The sequence below is a fragment of the Pollachius pollachius genome (assembly GCF_949987615.1).
Source record: "Pollachius pollachius genome assembly, chromosome: 15".
In the NCBI taxonomy this organism is placed as follows: Eukaryota; Metazoa; Chordata; class Actinopteri; order Gadiformes; family Gadidae; genus Pollachius; species Pollachius pollachius.
In genome coordinates this window covers 9332825-9351745 of record NC_136948.1, presented here as the reverse complement: position 1 = coordinate 9351745, position 18921 = coordinate 9332825, and the positions used below count along the sequence as shown (strand labels likewise).

Genomic DNA, 18921 nt, shown 5'->3' with positions numbered 1-18921 from the left:
TCAGTTTGGTCTTTGTCACAATGGCACAACCATTGTGAATGTTACTATTCCAACTGCTCTGTATGCTAGGGTTCCTATGTCTTGGGTGAGATGACTTTTACATGTTTCTAAGTTGGTATCTGCAGGAACATGGAAAACCCCCATGAACTAACATTTAATGAAGTGATATCAAGTCAGTCTGACACAAATGGGTTGGTTTGGCAGCAGTGGCTGTATGGCTTACACTGGTTCAATTGATACAGTGAAGACATTGTCCATGCACATCCATGCAACCAACACTTTTGTCTTTCAAAGATAAACAATAGCTTTAACACTTCATTCAGAATGGTACTAAATCTCACTTCATTAAGGAATAACAGATCTCAAATAGATTCCCCATTTTGAATAGAGTATTTAAGCCTGGCTTAAATTACAAGATATACAATCAAATTAAAGTATTTTTCAGGACATAATATCTCAGACATGTTATATATAACGTAAACAATGAAAAGCGGAATTGCTCACTTAGACCAAGGAATATAAATCACATGTCAAAGGAGATGTTTTTTCTGCAGTACTTCAACCTGTCCGCTCCTTGCAGCGATGCTTTCAGGGGAAGCCTCGACTGGCCCAGTGGCCTACCACAGCAGCGCTGCACTGCCCTACTCTGGAGGGAGGACGCTACCTTCCCACTGGACAGTTAAGACTCGGTTTACATCACCAGGTAGCGGAGAGAAGGGTTGGAATAGGTGATATTAATGTGGAATAGAATAATTTTGGAAATGCAAATATCAATGCATGTATTTATACCACATGTAAAGGTTTCAACAACTTCCCTTTTCTTACATTGTATTTCACAATTTGCCCAGAATATAAGTTATTGCCAAGTCTACAATGAATAGAACTATCGGATACACTCAGATGCAATCCCTCTGAATGCGCAGCCAGCCAATCGTATTTCAACTCGGGATTAGATATCAGCCTAGAATCTCAAATCCGCTATTTTGTTGGATGGACGAATATTCTGCAGATCAGAAAACTACGGTGAACATGCCTTTTTTTAAAAAAACTTTTGAGAAGACACCCCCGAAATATTGTCTGAATTACAATACCGCTCTCTACAGCTAGTTTCCAGATAATGAATTAACCAGAATCACCTCGTCTCAAAATTGACCTCAAGAGTAAATCTAGATAAACGCACTTAAACAAATTCAGAACTTGAAATTCAAAGGTAATAAAAAATATGCATTGCAAACCAGTAACAAAATAAATGCTTTATTACCGGAAAGGTCTGTTTTTTCGCATAAATCTGAACTTGCAGATGTATACAGTAGTATACCTAAGCAGCTTTGCATGAAAAAATGCAGAAATGTATGGACCACAGATTTAGATTAGTAAAAGGAAGGAACTGCCATGCTTGCAAAGTAACCAATACACACATTCACACCTAGCCTAGGCAACTAATGAAATGATACATGCTTTTACTTTAATTGACAGAATTTTTTAAAATCTTGGCCAAATGTATATGCTTCATTTATTTACGGTAGTAAAGTCAAATGAGCTGGAACTACATGTGACTAAATTGCATCTCCATTATTTGAATACCAGTACGGACAGTTGGAATCTCTTGACCAAGGGAACTGTATGAACAAAACTAAATTCTTCATTGGAGCCGATTTAAAAAGATATACAAAATATATATAACAACTTTAATGTTTGAAGCAGTTTGAAAAAATACAATCAAGGCACTTTAGGCAGTATTCAAGCAGAAAAAGAATCCAAAAGATAAAAATAAAACAAATCTTAATCAGTAGTGCCAATTTCTTGGTAACATATAGTCGTTTCTCACATTTCAATAACTTCCCTAATTACAACTCAGAGATAAGCCAACTTGAAATTGTTAAAATCGGTAAATACCAGTGAGCCAGTTTCGGACACCAAAATATGAATGGCCGGTTAGGGCTTAAATTTCATTTTCTGGTCCATTTACAAATCGTCATAGTCTTTAAATTAGTATGCACAATGCTGGGCCTCCACAATGAGGAATATCCTTGTTCTTAGCAGCTACTTGATAGAAGAGTGTGGGTTGCAGAATTCTAGAGTAGCTTTTTATTGAGAATTTCCCACACCATGACCTTCCGGAACAGGGGCATGTGGCACTAAAGAGAAAGAAGACGAGAAGCGCTGGTTTATCAACGAGTGTAAAAAAGGGTGCAAAATACAAAAATCTGAAAATTCTGGTAAATTCTCACACTTCCAAGACAGGACGGGACAGACCATTTGCATACCAAAGCTACTTTAAAATCACGAATGTACAGATAAATGTAAACAAACATGGCCACCCGCCTTCTTATTTTTTGAAAATTCCCAGACAATCCACTGATTTCTGTACTCTGTTTTTCTCAGTAACAAGTAAGAGTTAGATAGACTATAGCAATCAGAATACCAGATGGGGAAAAAGATCAAACATTTACCTGTTTAAAGTCCAGGGGCCTTCCTTTAGAGATGTAGTCTGCATATTTACATGCAAAAATACCGCAGTCACTGCCGTTCTTTTGTTGGGGAATCTCCTAGACATTGGGACATAAAGAGGGTCAGGTAAGCCTTGAGAGAAGAAACACAGACTGGATCTTTTTGGCCGGATTGTGTCGATGTCAATGTGCGGTCCATGGGAACTTACGCTCGCCCGTAAACTGCCAACGGTCCACCTTGAAGTGTCCAAGTCCTTTCCCTTCTTGACTTTGTGCTCCTCCCTCAAGAAGATTCTTGGGGAGAAAAGGGGGATGTAGAGTTTATTTATAGGCAAAACTAACAGGGAACTTTCTACAACATTACAATTAACGCAAGCGTCACAATGGTGATATTAATATAACACATTCTAAAAAACACAGTCAGGTCATATATTCATCGTTGGCTAACAAATTGTAGTTAGTGTGCAGAGGATCGCAATGTAGACTCACAGTAAAAGACTGCAGATGTCATCATGCCGCTGACCCATCGAGTCATACGACTTAACTGATTGGCTTCTGAGATCGATCACCTAAAAGAAAAAGCATAAAGAATATAAAACATTACAAAAGGGTAGTGTTAAACCTTAACATAAAATGAGCAATTAAACATCATATTAAACCTTTTTTAACCACATCAGTAGATCATTTGAATTGCCATTTGATGGCCTTTGAATGAAGTCTTTTTGCATCGAGAGACCGCCCCCATCCCTCCCTTCATTGAACCGAGTTGTGTCATTTTGCTCATCTGTGCGTCATACATCTAGGTGAATAATGAATCATTTTTCCCATCAGGCAGCATTAGGCCAACCGTTCAGGGTGCTGGGCTCTGACTTACGGCCATGGCCCAGTGGACGTCGAGGTGCAGGGGCACCAAGATGAGGTCATGGAGGAAGAGGTCCACGGCCTTGGTCCAGCGCCTCACGGCCCAGTGCCCCCCGGCCAGGCCACCCTCCCCGCCACGCAGCTTGGGGAGGAAGAAGGTGCTGAAGCAGTAGACCCGCGGGCCTGGGGCGGCCTGGCTGGACGAGCGCTCCATCACCAGGGAGAGGTAGAAGTTGATCACCTGAGGGGAAGTTGTACAACGGGGACGCAGGGTAAACCACATACTGATACAACACTAAAAATAAAAGATTGCGTTCATTCAAAAGTTGAAAGTTGACGGAAACATCACAGGCCTTATTGTACAGGGAGCGCAAGAACATGCAGGCAGCCACCAGGGAACGCTGACGAGTTCCACCATTGGGCCGCGCAAGCGAATGTTACCTCGTCGTTGAGCCAGTTGCCCTCCCGCAGAGTGGCCAGGTCCCTCGGCGTGATGCGCAGCTTGAAGGCCGCACTCAGTACCAGGGAAGGGTCAGCTTGGTTCAGGGCTGCACTCACTTCCTCTGCCATGTCCTGGAGAGAGACACACACACACACACACACACAAAGTTTAATCATTAAAAAATGGCATCCGTCAGGTTCCATGAGTGACTGTAGGAATTTCTAGCGACTGCATGTGCTGTATGAGGCAATTCAGCCTTTAGACATTTATTTTGATTGTTTTAAGGGAATCCATCTCTCCCGTCAATACAAATTTAAGACGTTCTGTTGAGAGATCCAAGTCAACCGGATTCAATCTGTAGGGTGCATCAAATTTTTTTTGATGCACCTCTCGTTGTTCGGAATTATTGTAGCTTTTGCAGGATTTGCAAAAACTACAATAATTCCGAGTGGTGTATCTAGCGCTACAAAATCCTGTTGCCTTTTTAGAGGTGACGAAAGGAGGGACAATGAGGAAGTATGCCCGGGCATGGGCACACGCCCCGAATGAAATGGCAACCCCCCGGTGAGTTCTGACCCTAGTGAGCCGGGGCAGGTCCTCGTCAGCGTGCCACGTGAGGCTAGCGCGCGTCGGGGGCTTGTCGCTCGGCTGGGTCAGCACCGGGTCCACCAGATGGAGCCTCGTAGCCACCTCGGTGGACAGGTCCGTGTCGGAGGGATGCTTCTGGTTAGAAAGGTACAACATGTCAGAGACTAGACATGGTTTAATAACTGAAAAGGTGCGACTGAATTCCCTTTATTTTGTATTAGGGCTGAATGATTCATCTAATCCAAACCCACATAGCAATGTCACAGAACGCGATTTTCAAATAAAAATAAATGAAGTATTTGTTTTAATGTTACACAATCTAACCATTACGAGGGTCGGAATCTGAAACACAGGGTCACGTGGGGTTCACGTGGGCCCGACACTACCCTCCGCTAGGGCTTTGACTCCCAACTTCGTTATTCGAACATAATTAGAATATCAAAAAATAAATCAATATTCGAACGAATATTAGACAGCGCTTAATATTAGAAGCTGTTATGGGCATTAATTTTTGTAAATTTCTTTGCTTGAACATTGTTTTTAATTCAGATTCCGAGGCTTTTTCAAGCCTGGTGAAGTTGTGAATCTACTTTGGGTAGATTCACAACTGTGTGGCGCTACTTTGGGTTCGAAAAAAATACAGGGGAAAATAACTGGTAAGGCTAAAGTAATATGTAGAATATGTAGGACCAAACTCTCATACCACGAGACAACCAGCAACTTGAGAGCCCACCTGTCTACACTAAATACTGGCAAGCTGCTGTCAATTGACGTTGACTGATACACTGCCCTCTGGTGGACAAAATATAAACAACTTAAGTTTTATACCATATAGGTCTTACTGAAGGCATTTAATGGTCAAAATATTCTTAATAAATTCGAATATTAATAAACAAACAAACTTTGAATATGAACATGGGCAAAAGTCAAAGCCCTACCCTCCGCCTGCGGGACATGAGAGTGAGTTCAACAGAAAAATGAAAGGTCCCATGACATTCCACCAGGCGTGAGTGTGGCACGCCTAGTTGTGATGTCATAAGAGCCAGATTTTCAAAACGGATATAGCGGCTAATCACACCTGGTGGCATGTCATGGGACCTTTAAATAAAATTCGCAATTGGATTTCCCCAAATCGTTCAGCCCTATTTTCTATTCCTTGTATACCCACTATAGCAGGAGGGATTGCTACCTTTGCCCATCTGCCCTGTTTCTCCTGGAACGTTCCAGTCAGTGTCTTAGTGAATAGAATGTCCGTCCTCCTGTTGACAATAGGCAGCCTTTCACAATATGGTTCAAATAACATAAGCATGCATAGTAATGCTAGCGGACTGAGTACTATGCAAGCGGACTGAAAAACACAAACCTGTCTTTGACATCATTAGTTGCAGATGAATCTCTCCATGAGTACGCACTTGGGGTTGCTGTATAACAGAATTGTAAGGCCCTCAGTAATTCCTCAGGTAAATGCATGTCCTTCAGCGATATTGATGAACGTAATTGCACTTCTGTTGATATTTTATTGATTTGTATGCACTTATCCTTGTCTAGTATTGTTAGCTCTGTTGGTGTAGCACGTACAAGAGTACGTTTAATTACTATATTGATGCCATGCTTTGGTTATTTTCGACCACATTTCTAAGCCAGTTTGGATGCATGCACCTGTGAATAGAACCTCCTACTTATTTCAACATACATTTAAAAGAAAAGTTACTCGTTGGAAATAATGTTCAACACAGTTCTCAGAGGAGAAGGGACAGCAGTGGGGTTCACCTGAAACGGATCCGGTCGTTCTGGGCATAGAGTCAAAGACTCTTCCAAAACGGCTTTGTCTGAACCCGCCCTGGGGAGGTGACATGCTGGAAAGGAAACATGGAAGGGAGGGGGGGGTTAATACATCCTTTTTAAATGAGTTAAAAACAATACAAAATGACGCAACAGTGTTTTAAGATTTGAATCGTTTAACATTATAAACTTACGCTTGGGGCGTCGTTCTGTTGAAAGCCAGTGGTTGACTTTTGCTGCCCTTCTCTGTCCCCAACATCTCCAACAGACGCCTGTAATGTTCCTTATCGTTCTGCTTCATGGCCTAGGAGGAACAATCAACACATGACAACGAGTTGTCAACGAAACAGTCTGGTGATTGCGCTTGGAGTGGCAGACACCAAAAGCTCAAACACAGGTCAAGGAAAAAAAGACAAGGGACACCCTTACCTCTTGCACAGTGACACCAGCTGTGTAGCAGCGGTTCTGTCCAAAGCAGAGGTGCGAGAGCTCTGCGTTGGCAGGAGCCACTCCGAGGCCGACACCCAGGGCAGACCTAGCTGGCAGCGACGGCCCTCTGTCTTTTCCTCCATCGAGAATCCCTCCCGACAGCACCGCTCCGCTGGATTGGAGCAATGGTTTTCCGTTACCTTCTATAACTTTCCAGCTCATTTTGATCAAACCTTAGTATCCAACGGCGGATCACTTGCCTGTATTTCCTGACGGAAAGAGGCGAAGATCTAGGCAAGGAGCTTCTCCCTGCCCCGTCCCTGTCGTTTGTTCCTTCAGCTGGCTTATCTGCAGACCGCGACCCAAAACAGTTATTGCCTGGTAAGCATGCGCAACGCAATTGAATGTTAAAGGACATTCAATAAATAGATTAAATGAATACAATACAGCAATGTCAAATATATAGTATGAAGTGTGCATGCGGCAATGGTTATGGACAAAGTCAGAGGGGTTTGGAGAAATTAGAGGAATCACAAAACAGGTGTTGAGGGTATAAATGCAAATGCAGTCTAACCCAAGTGTCACGAGAAAACTTTCCCTGATAGGGTTAGAGTCTACGACTGTCCTCCAGACTCTTACATACCCATCCTCCATTTAGTGCCGGTCAGCCATGAAGTTTGGAGCTCATCTATACCCATTAGGGTTACCGGTTGGTTCTAGAAAATAAATAATAGAGTTGAACAAAGGCTTCTATATTGAATAAGTTGGTAGCCCTTTTGGTTGGTAGTGCGACAATGCAGATATTATAATGACCCACCTTGGATTCTTCATATCGTCTATACCTTTCGCAGTTTTTGTTCTGTGGATTCCTTCTTAACAGGCCAGCTACTCCTGCAACAGCCTTTTTGACAAAGCTTAACACAACATCTGAAAAATAAACAAAATTCGGACATTTGCTTACAATCGTGCAGCTAGGGTCGAGTGTTGCTGAATGCAATTAAGGCAATGAAAGAAACGTCGTTTAACGTTACAAACCTAACTTGCGACGCTTTGCCTCTCGTTGTTCGCCCTGGGATGCGCCGTTGGAGACATGAACACTGAAACACAAAACATTTTAGCACGGAGTAGATATAACGAATAGCAAGATAGTTAACCTCGTTTGAATAGCTGTGCTAAAATGTGCAGGGTTAGCCAACGCAAGCTAGTAGGCTGACATTTGCTTCTTATTGGATTACTAGCCAATATTTAGCTGACAGTATCTTTGTGACATACAAATACGACGTAGCAAAGCATGGTCTGTTAATATGCTGTTTAGTTGTAGAATACAGAGAGCGAAACCATACACCAACCTTTGATAATTGCGTTTAGCCGGTCTGGCGTGGCTCTCTGGTCGGGTACCTGGAGTCACAGCACTTCGCCCGGGTACCTGCGCACTATTGCCAGGCCACTCAGTACGGTTTTGGTCCGAAACGGGTTCAAAAAGAGAGGATATTCCATCGACTATCCATCCATACATCCCAGAAAGATAAGAGAAAACAGAAACTCGGTCCCCTTTAGGGGCCAGGTCTATTTTACAAGTGTCATAACCAAAACAATCTGCGAAACCACATTAGCCTAGCTTCGATGTGTTGGAACTGATAAAACGTGCGTCACGAAAGAAGGCGTCCTGTTATCGAAAAAAGGGGCGGAAACTCCATTCTGACCTCATAGAAAGCAGAGAACCTTTGATGGAGAAAAGAGGCCTCCGGTCATTGGCAGAAGCGCTTGTCTTTGGGATGCATGTATAATAAGAACAGCCAATCGCTGGTTCGGATAACAGGATACACAGCTTAGTTAAATACAATTACGCCTCTTTCGTGATTACATAATAAAAAGAGCTCTCACTTATTTACCCACAGGTTATGGACTGCAGAGTTCAGCTCTGAAGCAGAGCCTGTGATATCAAATACAATAACATACTCAGGGACTAAGGATGGAAATGAGCCTACGGCTATAATCCTGTATATTTACATTTCTATTTTTTTTTTTAAATGTTCAATGTATTTTGTCCCTTTGTAAAAAGAAAATAAATAAATATTTCCTTATTATTTGATACAAATGATTCATTCGTGCTCTTTTTTGAAATATGTAAATTAAAATATTTATTGTTTTGCATGTAGAAAGATTACAATACACAAAACAAATCAACTCCTTAGTGCATTTACACAATCGGTAGTTGTATTGATCTTGTTACTCAAAGTGCATCCACAATACATGAATGAACACATTTATATATTGAAACCTTAAAACCAAGAAACATTTATATACAGAACATTTATCGATACATAAAGGTAGAAAAATATCAAGCAACACTACATAAAAAATGTTAAACACTTTAAGAATGGCATTTACATTTTGGTATAGAAAAATGTCCGTAAGAAAATGCGTAAAAAAAAGTATCATATCTGCTATATCATTTATATATTAAAATAATCTAAAACATTTCTAAAATCATCTTATTTGTTGAAATGGAACGTCCAACATCTGAGGACACATCTATTTGTTCAGTGCTCCGACTTGTTGGTTTGGAGATGAAAGGCTGAGGAACCTGGTTTGGAAAAAAATAAAGCATTAGTTTAAAAAGTTTTTTTAAAACAAACTTGCAAAGATCCATGCCACAAAGCCAATGCTTTGATCGATAACACCTTTCATATTTATGTGGTAATTGGTGATCCTTGTTATGCTTTGCTAATTGTTATGCAAGGAGCAAGTCTGCACCTGCACAGCCTGTTCCTGTGGTAGCAATGGATCCAACCGCACTGACCGCAATGGTGACTCACTTTGAGGACAACATTTCACCCACCCAACCCATTTTCAAGGTACACGTCAGTCGAAACCAGTGCAAGAACTACTTGATCAACCTTCCCTCACGGTAACGCAGTGCAGCACTGGACCTCAAACTGCTGTATACCGCTCAGCTCTCCAGGAGAGGTGGTGAAAGAAAACGGTGATTCACGACAAGGAAGCCCTTTCTGTGGGATGGTATTCCAGTAGTGCATCACAGTCAACCTTTTAAGGTGACACATTATACCACCATACATCTAGGTGGACACGCCCACTTGTGATGTCAGAAGTCACTCACACCTGGTGGTATAAAATGTCACCTTTAACTCGACTAATGTTTGAAGCCTGTCTCAGAGCGGTGACCTATGAGTATTTGGGTGGTGTGAGCGGCTTTCACCCACACTCACCTGGGCCGTTCAGGTAGAGGGGCGACAGGCAGCTGAGGTACAGCCAAGTCCTGTTCTCCTTCAGCCAGCGCTGCCGGTAACCAATCATATCGCGGGAACAGGCTGCCTGCTTTCTAATTGTCTCTGTTGAAGGAGGGGCTAAGTGGGCCTTGTTTACTGGGTTGGAGACGATGGAGCACAGAGGTGACATGGAGCAGGAGCCATAGGAAGTCAAATGTGCAGAACAACCCATTATGAATGTAGCCACTGTACACGTTGTTTTGTAAACCAGCAGATCCCAAAATGAGACGTACCACTTTGTGGGGAATTTGTGGTGTGGACACACAAATAGTTTCCTTCAAAACTAGAAGCCATCTGACAAGTTGGGTCGCTTGCTACCATTAAAGGTGTATGGGGCTCTACAACCCTGTACATTATGGTATATTGTACATTCAACCTAAATTGGTATTGATCTCCAAACGGTCCTTCTGTACCCATCCAGGCCATGTTTCTTACCAGGCTTGGAGCCCACCAGCCGGCGCTGGACCTTCTCCAGATGGTGGATGTACTCTGTCAGGGAGCGCTCAGGGTCCTGGGACGTCCCAGCATGCACCGACGTCGCAGTGGATCCAGAGTGGGCCCTAGTCAACAAAACCAGTGAGAGCATTGAAAAAAGTGCTGTACAACTATTTCATTTTTTGTTTTTATTTCATTTGGTACGCTTGCATGCAAAGTTAATATTGTTAATAGTCATTTATTGACCTCATAGAGGAAATCATTTAACCATCATCTAACCCTAACCAGAAGAGAACTTCTGGAAAATAATCCCACCTGTTGTGTAGTCTGAAGGGGGACTTCACCGGAGGGACCAACGTCGACGCAGAGGCTCTGTGGAGGAGGTTACCGTCTCGGGTGGGGGGGGAAGCCTCAGAGTTGGACCGCTGCTGCAGCTTCAAGACCTCCGGTCGACAGCCTGGCGATGTAAAAAAAGGTTAATGGTCACACACACACACACACACACACACCAAGTAGCAGTCCTTCATCTGACCTGAAGAATGTCCGTTCACACCTCCAGATATTGACATGCGCCTGATGGCTCGATGCCATTTCTTGGTCAGGAATTTCATTCTGGAAAATTAAATGAGGACAAAGTAAATGCTTGCACACACACACACACACACACACACACAACACCTCCTTGAACAATGACCAATCATGTGTGCCAGGGCAAATATGTGTAGTTTCAACAATGTAGCGTATACTGTTTAATTTCTCCCTCAGCTTTGCACCTACATTTCTACAACTCTTATTTCATAGAGTTGTATATATATTGTATAAAGTATATTTTCAGTAGGTTTTAATTATTATTTAAAATCCACTTTGTTTTCGCATTACCTTGGGGGGAGGGAGGGGTGGAATGAAGTGTGCCAGAATAAAATGTAATATTTTCTTGAATTTTCTTGGCTGGTTTTATTCTTGAGAAACTTTCTATTTCCGATATAATACTAATCAATGGATTAAATACCTGTGTAAAAAAGTGACCGTGAAGGTTTAAAGGCTTTCTATCATGACACCCATTTCCCTGGCTAGGATCAATAGGGTTCATCTTAAGGTGACGATGCTGGGGTTCACCTTGAGACCGCGATGACGGCGCATACAGCGGCCCTGAAGCGCCTGAGGGGTCTGCGCTTGGATTGGACGGTGGACGAGGGGCGGGCCCCCATGCTGGCGATGAGACACAGCGTGGCCTGCTCACACTCCTGGAAGCCGCCTAGCAGCAGCACCAGGTAGCGCTTCTGGTACACCAGAGACTTCCGGAAGCTCTCGGCGCGCAGGTACCGCTCGTAGAGACGCTGCACCTGATAAGAGGGAGGAAGGTGGAGAGGAGTGGTCATCAGCTCATGGGGTCATGAGTCCCACCTCATAGTGACGGAATCATCATCATCATCAATTGCTGGCCGGACAAAGAGCAACACATCAACACAATCCATGGCGTTATATACAAGTGTCTGTGAAGCTTAACCCTCTCCCAGATATAGATTAGTGAAGACCAGCATGCTTGGTCCTCCTTGCAAATGGTCCTATGTATTTAGAGGATTCTACTCATCGATTGAAACAGTTTCCGTTTTTAATCCAATTGTATTGACGATTGCACCTCTGTTAATTAAAAAAAAGGCCTTCACTCTTTTGGATCAATTTGTATCCAAAGGAAACCGTTGCTATACAACTGCCGATCCTGAGGTTACTGAAAGCAACATATTCCGTACTTCTCCGCTAGTTTCCTAAAGAGGAAAAGAGTTGCGACGGAAGTGCCCTCAGTTTAATCCGTCGTTCCGCTCATTCTCAGGATCCCCGTCTCACCTTGCCGTTGCCGACCGCGTCGCCGATGATAGGTCGGTTCTCCGTTTCCATGGCAACCTTGGCGAGGTCATTCTCGGCGCGGCGCCGCTGGCGCTCAAGGCCGGCGAGCATGTGCTTGAGGGCGACCCTCTCCTGGCTCAGGAACGCCACGCGCTCCGTCAGCTCAGAGTTCTCTCCCAGCAGCCTCTGCACTAGCTCGGTGGAAGACCCGGCCTGGGGAAGTGGGATTACAAATTCATTTAAATGATCGTAAAAATATTCCTCACTACAGCAATTTTAGTGTTAATACAAAATTGGTGAAATAATTAAAACACATTTCTTTTAGAAAGATGAACAAAAATCAAATGAACCGTTTTATTTATAATGGAATACATATAGAATTATTAAATGAATAATACTATTTAGTTAGGGTCTGTACTTAACTGAAGTACATTCTTTGTACTTTAGTGAAGTACAAAGGTGATTTACGTGATTTATGGATCTAATCCAACCAATAATATTTCGGCAATCTCTCTGGGGTGTTGTGCTGTTCATAAAAGTATAAAATCCATAAAAGCCCGTTCCATACCTGATCCCTGGGTACTGTGTCGTCGGTCTGGGCGCTACGGTTGGCAGTGGGGCCGGTTCTGGTGTGGTGAGCTGAGCCGGACAGCCTTTGAGCGGCCATTTCCCTCCCCTCTCTCTCCAGCTCCGACAGAGTCTGCTGCAGCTCCTGCACGCGCTGCTGATCCTGCTCCCTCAATAACTCCAGCTCACACTGAAAAGAAACGCCAGTCTCCTGTGACTTAGATTACAGCTCAACGCTAATATTAAAGAGTCCGTGAACCCACTGTTTCAGCTGAATTTCGTACACACACCCTAGCAAAGTGTCCGGGAATCCTATTCCTCAGTCGGACATTAACTGCATTGCAGCTTAGACAAAACTTCAATATCCACCCACACCGAAGCTTATATTATGTGTGTTGGGGAAGCCAAACTCTTGGACGCTGGGATCAAATAAATCGCTGCTCAGACATAGCTTCACCATTCACACACCGTGTTATAATATAAGTGTCGGAAAAGCTAAACTCTAACTCGGTCGCCACAGTCCACCGCTGCCTAGACAGAGCTCCACACGGCCACACACACCGTGCCACCACTGCCCCATGGTTGTGAAGTCTGAGTGCCTCGGAAAAAGGCACTCGGACGCCACGAAAAGAACGCCACCTGCATTCGTAGCAGAGCGGAACGCTCAAACAGTGTTTTGGGGAGAACACACAAAAACAAATTGGGGACCTACTTCAGTAACCGTGCAAAAACGGCCTAGTTTAACATGTCGACGATCATATATAATTGACAAATGAACACAAATATATATATTTTTTTAACATTCTGGGTTCACTGGCTCTTTATAGATACACCCCCGTTTTTGAGGTTAGTAGCAGGATCGACCCATTATTGACATCCCAGGTGGCCTGTCTGATGTATGCTGGACACATCAGGCTACTAGTCTCAAAAGTCCACTGGGTAGGCTGAGTAGTCGCTGGCAGATCTGGTCATTCCTTGTAAGAGCGAATCAGACTCACGCCTTGGTGATAAAACGTTGACAAGAAACTCCCGACCGCTTGTCATCTCACCAATTTGTTGTTGGTTCTCTCCTGGCGCCTCTCTCTCTCCATCTGCTTCTGGCTGTCTTTCCTCCTCTCCCTCTCCCTCTGCTTCTCCCTCTCCCGCTCCTCGTCCGTGGCCGCCTGGAGCCGCTCCTTCAGCTCGGCCAGCTCCACACCTTGGCGCACGCCGCGCTCCCTCTCCGCCGCCAGCGCGCAGCCCGCCGCCCGCTTCTGCTCCTTCAGCGACTCCAAGGCGTGTCGCAGGCGGGCGGCGGCCTCCTTCTCCCTCCGGGCCTCGTCGCGCCTCCTTTGCTCCTCCTCTTCCTCGCCTCTCCTCTTCACCTGCAGGAGCTCCGCCCTCAGCCGGTCGGTCACGGCCGCCAGCTCCTCCCCCTGCCTGCGCTCCTGCTCCAGCTGCGCCTGCATGTCCGTGATCAGCTTCCCGTCCCGCGCCTCGTTGGCTTCCTGTCGCCGCCCGAACCCGTCCAGCGTGCTGGCGCAGCGCTCCTTCTCCTCCTCCAGCGTCCCGTGGGCGGCGTCCAGGCGCTCCTCCGCCTCCTGCAGCAGGCGCTCCAGCCGGCTCCTCTCCTGCAGGTGGAGGTCCCGCTGCTGGGCGGAGCGCTTGCACTCCCCCTGGTGGTCGCTGTGGGCGTCGCCCAGCCTCTTCTTCAGCAGCCCGCTGCGAGACTGCTCTATCTGCAGCTCCCGCCGAAGGTTGCTGCATGCCACCGTCTCCTGTTCCAGCTGGCCGCTGAGGGCCACCACCTCTGACTCCTTCTGCTCAAGAGACCCCTGCATGACCTGTTGTGAGGCCGCACAGGATGGGGGGACATTGGGGGGGGGTCATTAAAGCGTGTTTCTACCACAGCGTGGGGGGTGGGCATGTGTTTGTGGCCCTATGCTAGTGTGTGTGTGTGGCCCTATGCTAGTGTGTGTTTGTGGCCCTATGCTTGTGTGTGTGTGTGTGTGTTTGTTTGTGGCCCTATGCCGGTGTGTGTGTGTGTGTGTGTGTGTGTGTGTGTGTGTGTGTGTGTGTGTGTTTGTGGCCCTATGCTTGTGTGTGTGTGTTTGTTTGTGGCCCTATGCCGGTGTCTGTGTGTGTGTGTGTGTGTGTGCTTGTGGCCCTATGCTCTGAGCCTTTGTGTCCCCATGCTTGTGTCTGTGTGTGTGCGTTTGTGGCCCGATGTGCGTGTGTGTATGCCGTACCTCCCTGCGCTCCTTCTCCTCGCGCTCCCTGCGCAGTGTGAGGGCCCTCTCCTGCTCCAGTAAGGCCTGGAGCTCCTCCACGTGGCTCTGCTCCTCCTGCAGGCCCTCCTCGCCCACCTGCAAGGCCAGCCTGGAACCACAACCAAGCCTGCACCAGTTAGCCATTTGGCCCCAGAGGTTTGGTATTGTCAAAATAGGACCGGGTTGAAGTGGCAGAGCAAGGGTAGGGTACAAACCCCAAAAAACAACAATGAATAACAACTACGGCAAGTAGATTAGGCTATGTGTGCGTGCGTGCACTGCCTGGGTACCTGAGTGACTGGACGGCGTTCCTATGCTCCTGCTGGGTTATTTGGGAGGCGCTCAGCTGGCTCTGGGTCTCCCCCAGTTCCACCCTGAGCTGTTTCCGGGTTTCCTCCAACTCCTCCCGCAGCCGTTTCTGGGTCTCCTGTAACTCGGCCCTCAGCTGTACCTCCACCCGTCCGTCGCTCCCTGCCGTCGCCGTCTGCTGACGATTACCATCCCCTCCAGGGGCACCCTGATCAAGAGAGGGCGATGGGCAAACGGTTGAGACTGCAGCGCGATAAAGTCAAATTCACCTTCATGCTATTTCTCCCTAGTTATGATCTTTTCGGCATTAAATTACTCCCTGGGGAAACAACCCCAAACGGAACTGTTAATTGGAGGGAAAAATTCATCCCTGTTGTTTGAGACGTTGTTCAACCTGAATCGTTTTTTGAAAGCAGTAAACAAAGCGAAAATGAAATGCTAAACCTGTTTACCTGCGTGTCTCTCTGTGCCATCCGACACAGCAGCTCTCTGAGAGCCACCACGGTCTCCTGCAGCGCCCTCTTCTCCTGCTGCCAGCCCATAGGTGGGGCGGATGGAAACCCGTCAGGCCGGTCCAATGGGCTCGCCTGGTCATGTGATTGACCCGGCGTCTGATCCAATGAAAGGACTGTTGAGACAGGGCCTTGATGCTCGGATGACGTAGTGGCCCGACGCTGGGACAAGGTCAGAATTCGGCAGGACTCCTGATGGACCCTTTTCAGTATTTCCTACATGATAGTAAAATGGGAAGAGTAGTAGTTCAAGATGAGCTGGTTAATTTTTTTTTAATTTTTTTTTTTAAATACGTTCAAAACGTTTTGAAGAATACTGAAAGATTATAATTTCCATCATCATAAGGGATTTCACACAATATCCAATAAAAATCCCCTCTTACTTTTTTTCCTCATCTTTCATTTCAACCACACATCATGATTAGCCAAATAATTCCTGGGTTCAATTCCCAAATGTCTGCAGCCTAACCTGTATGCATTATGGCGCAAGATGCCCAACTCAAACCTGCATTTGTATTCGCTCGGATAAGGATTCTGCAGCATGCTTTAGTTGCACTATAAAAGGATGTTATAGTCCCAAATCAAGGAGCGTTACAATCCCACCTGCAGCTCGGGAGAGAGCAGCTCGTCGCTGAAGCTCCAGCTTCCTGCGGCGCTGTCTGTGTTGGCCGCGGGGTTCATTCCCCGGCAGCGCAGGTACTCCACGAACTGAGCGTCCAGACGCTCCGTGTGCTCCAGCTCGGTCCGCAGACGCACCCCGAGCTCCGAGCTCACATCTGGAGGGGAAGGGTCACAGGGCAGACAGGCAAGGAGAGGGGGGGAAAGTGGGGGAAAGAAAAAGACATGGATGAGACACATTTCATGCAGTATTTCAACATCAAATAATGTTTTGAATCACGTGATTCAAATGAATGATTTTTGGTATATTATACCAAACAAGTTTAAGCCGAAGCCCAGCTGCACTAAAAACATCTGCACTAAAAACGCCAGCTGCACTAAAAACATCCCGGAAAACAAAAACCAACATTGATACTCACTGCTGCCATATCCGTCGCTGGCCCATTCTGGAGCCGACAGGGAGGAAATGGAGCCCACCGGAGAGGGCGGAGCTGTTAGGTCAAGGGTATCCATCTAAGAAGAAAAATAACACAAATGTACACATACATTTGTACAAGTCCAAAAGCACTATTCGACCCGACTCAAGGCATTGAGAATGCAACATCCTAGAGCACAAACTTTGTCAACATCCAGCGAGCAGGCCATTGAGAAGTTGTCCGAGGCCGTTGTGGAGCCTGGGGAGCGGGTACTGCGGCTGACCGACTCTGGGGTGATGGTCCTGGAGCGTGGCTGCTCCATCATCCTGGCCTTGGTTGAAGCCTTCCCCTGGGGCAGATCCAGCCCTGTCGTGCTGTTGAGAGACAGACGGGAGCCCCGGAGGACAGAAGCGTGGAAAGGGTCCCGGGTCCGGTCCTCAGAACACTCCAGCCTCCTCAGCACCTCCGGGGAGCTCAGCGAGGCCTCGTCCCGGGACCCGCCCAGGTGGTCTTCAAAGCCTCCGTGTGAAAGAGCTAGGGGAAAACATATTTATATTTAGATAGAATTACAGGACTACATATACATGAACCTAATCATCCCTCCCCATATCTGGGCCAATGTCAGATGAGTTAGTCCATCATAACCATCTTGAGAACAATTCCAACCCCAATCAAAAAATAAAGCATGTAACAAGAGTTATGAATTTCATGACAGCGATTGTAGCGACGTCATATGAAAGCTCCACCTACTCCAACAGCACAAAACCAAATCTCTCTCTGACAAAAAAAATCACCAAATTATAGGTCAAAAACAATCAAAAACAAACTTCCCTTTTTCTAGTTTAACCAAAAATGATATTTTACCAAAAAAGTAAGACACTTATACTTTGTATTCTTTTATGCGAGATGTCTAGGTAGAGACCTGCTCCTTAATTTCCTGCATCTTTACAAAAATCATCCAAATCTCTGAACAAGTAAAAGTTAATAAGTATCTGTGCATGAATGCGTGTTGATGTGCATTACCTTTCTGTGGGGAGCCCTGGGTGTGATCCTCCTGCTGGTCACAGCGTTGCCGCAGGTGATGCAGCTCCCTCTGCTGAAAGGCCAGCTCCTCCTCCTGCACGGCCAGGTCCTCCTGCAGGCCCCGCAGCTCCGCCTTCAGACAATGGTTGTACGTCTCGAGGTCGGCGAGAGCCCGGTCTTTGGTCTGAATCAAACAGAGGAGGTGAAAGGACAGAGTTAAGACCAACTGGCAGAACTAATCTTTAGGTTTGGAATGTCGAATCATCACAAAGACGTTTTTGTCTTTAAGTTAGGAATTAAAAAATGCTTTATGCCGGTTTGCCTTAAACCTTTAGTGATGGTTAACCTATTCATTATTTCTAGTTGTCAACATAAGTTCATGCATGAATAGAAGCCTGAAGATATTTGGGTCAAATCACCTACATGACCTTTGCATCTTATATTCATATCTTTTGATCTTCTATAAAAATGGACTTGATCAACAGTAGTGTGTAACGGGTCAGATGTCCGTCTTACCTGTCCTTCTTCCTGGAGCTTCTCAGCCCTCTCTGTGCTGGAGCAAAGCCCCTCTTTCACGGCAGCAAGCTCTGCCCTCAAGGCCTGTTGCTCAGCTGAGAGACTGGCTAGCTCTGCCTCTTTCTCCCTTAAGGCGAGATCTGCTTTGGCCAGGGTCAACTCAGCATGTGTCTGCAACAGAGAAGGGGGGGGTCGTCAGTTTGCACTCAAACATTCAATTATACATTAATAATTAGGTGCAATAAAGTAAACCAGTACCTGTAAAATATACCGCAATGTATACGTCAAGAAAAAGAGATCACACTGCTAACATTAGCTGCATGCGATTAGCAGCCGACATAAGAGAGAACATATGAGAGATCGCACCACACCAATGAGTCATACACTACATAGCTTTTTTTCTGCAAGGCCACAACCCTTTCTTACTGCATCAAATTACCGGTCCGATGAACAGAGTTGACACAAATGCTCATCTAGGCGTAAACAAGAGCAACCGTGTATTTTGATACTCTTTACTTCCTCGTTTAAAGTGTCACTTCCCCTCTCAGTAAGAAAGGAGGACTGTGTGCATGGAGCCCACATATCATCA

General features: G+C 45.7%; 2 protein-coding genes across 7 annotated transcripts in view; both read right to left on the bottom strand.

Annotated features, from left to right (window-relative positions):
- Positions 1–1266: 1266 nt before the first annotated feature.
- Positions 1267–8180, bottom strand: senp2 (SUMO specific peptidase 2). 2 transcript variants are annotated; one of them, XM_079751890.1, is made up of 17 exons: positions 7902–8180; positions 7588–7649; positions 7370–7479; positions 7196–7268; positions 6813–6900; positions 6553–6724; positions 6318–6427; positions 6112–6197; positions 5705–5762; positions 5531–5600; positions 4330–4476; positions 3753–3884; positions 3325–3552; positions 2940–3019; positions 2660–2744; positions 2454–2549; positions 1267–2138 (listed from the first exon to the last, which is right to left on the bottom strand). In XM_079751890.1, exons 1-17 carry the CDS (start codon positions 8066–8068, stop codon positions 2076–2078), a joined length of 1827 nt encoding a protein of 608 aa, XP_079608016.1. In that variant the 5' UTR covers positions 8069–8180; the 3' UTR covers positions 1267–2075. The 2 variants fall into 2 exon arrangements, with proteins under 2 accessions (XP_079608016.1, XP_079608017.1); XM_079751891.1 differs by having other exon boundaries at positions 4330–4473.
- A 496-nt stretch (positions 8181–8676) lies between these two features.
- Positions 8677–18921, bottom strand: part of pcnt (pericentrin) — a 37840-nt gene continuing 27595 nt past the window's right edge. For 4 of the 5 annotated variants that reach the window (XM_079752433.1, XM_079752437.1, XM_079752436.1 and 1 more), the window contains 16 exons: positions 18333–18503; positions 17817–18000; positions 16996–17327; positions 16797–16890; positions 16363–16535; positions 15700–15975; positions 15229–15455; positions 14918–15065; positions 13739–14512; positions 12691–12879; positions 12123–12335; positions 11394–11620; positions 10810–10889; positions 10593–10734; positions 10278–10402; positions 8677–9139 (listed from right to left, as the gene is read on the bottom strand). In XM_079752433.1, the coding sequence (XP_079608559.1) occupies positions 9096–9139; positions 10278–10402; positions 10593–10734; positions 10810–10889; positions 11394–11620; positions 12123–12335; positions 12691–12879; positions 13739–14512; positions 14918–15065; positions 15229–15455; positions 15700–15975; positions 16363–16535; positions 16797–16890; positions 16996–17327; positions 17817–18000; positions 18333–18503 (3399 nt within the window). In that variant the 3' untranslated portion in view covers positions 8677–9095. The remainder of the gene's footprint in view (positions 9140–10277; positions 10403–10592; positions 10735–10809; positions 10890–11393; positions 11621–12122; positions 12336–12690; positions 12880–13738; positions 14513–14917; positions 15066–15228; positions 15456–15699; positions 15976–16362; positions 16536–16796; positions 16891–16995; positions 17328–17816; positions 18001–18332; positions 18504–18921) is intronic. The other variant, XM_079752434.1, reaches the window with a different exon arrangement.

Coding starts and splice junctions, on each gene's coding strand:
- senp2 (XM_079751890.1), bottom strand. CDS start 8,068: ATGTATGGATGGATAGTCGATGGAATATCCTCTCTTTTTGAACCCGTT. Junction 7,480..7,587: donor GGCAAAGCGTCGCAAGTTAG/GTTTGTAACGTT, acceptor TTTATTTTTCAG/ATGTTGTGTTAAGCTTTGTC. Junction 2,745..2,939: donor GACATCTGCAGTCTTTTACT/GTGAGTCTACAT, acceptor TTTCTCCCCAAG/AATCTTCTTGAGGGAGGAGC.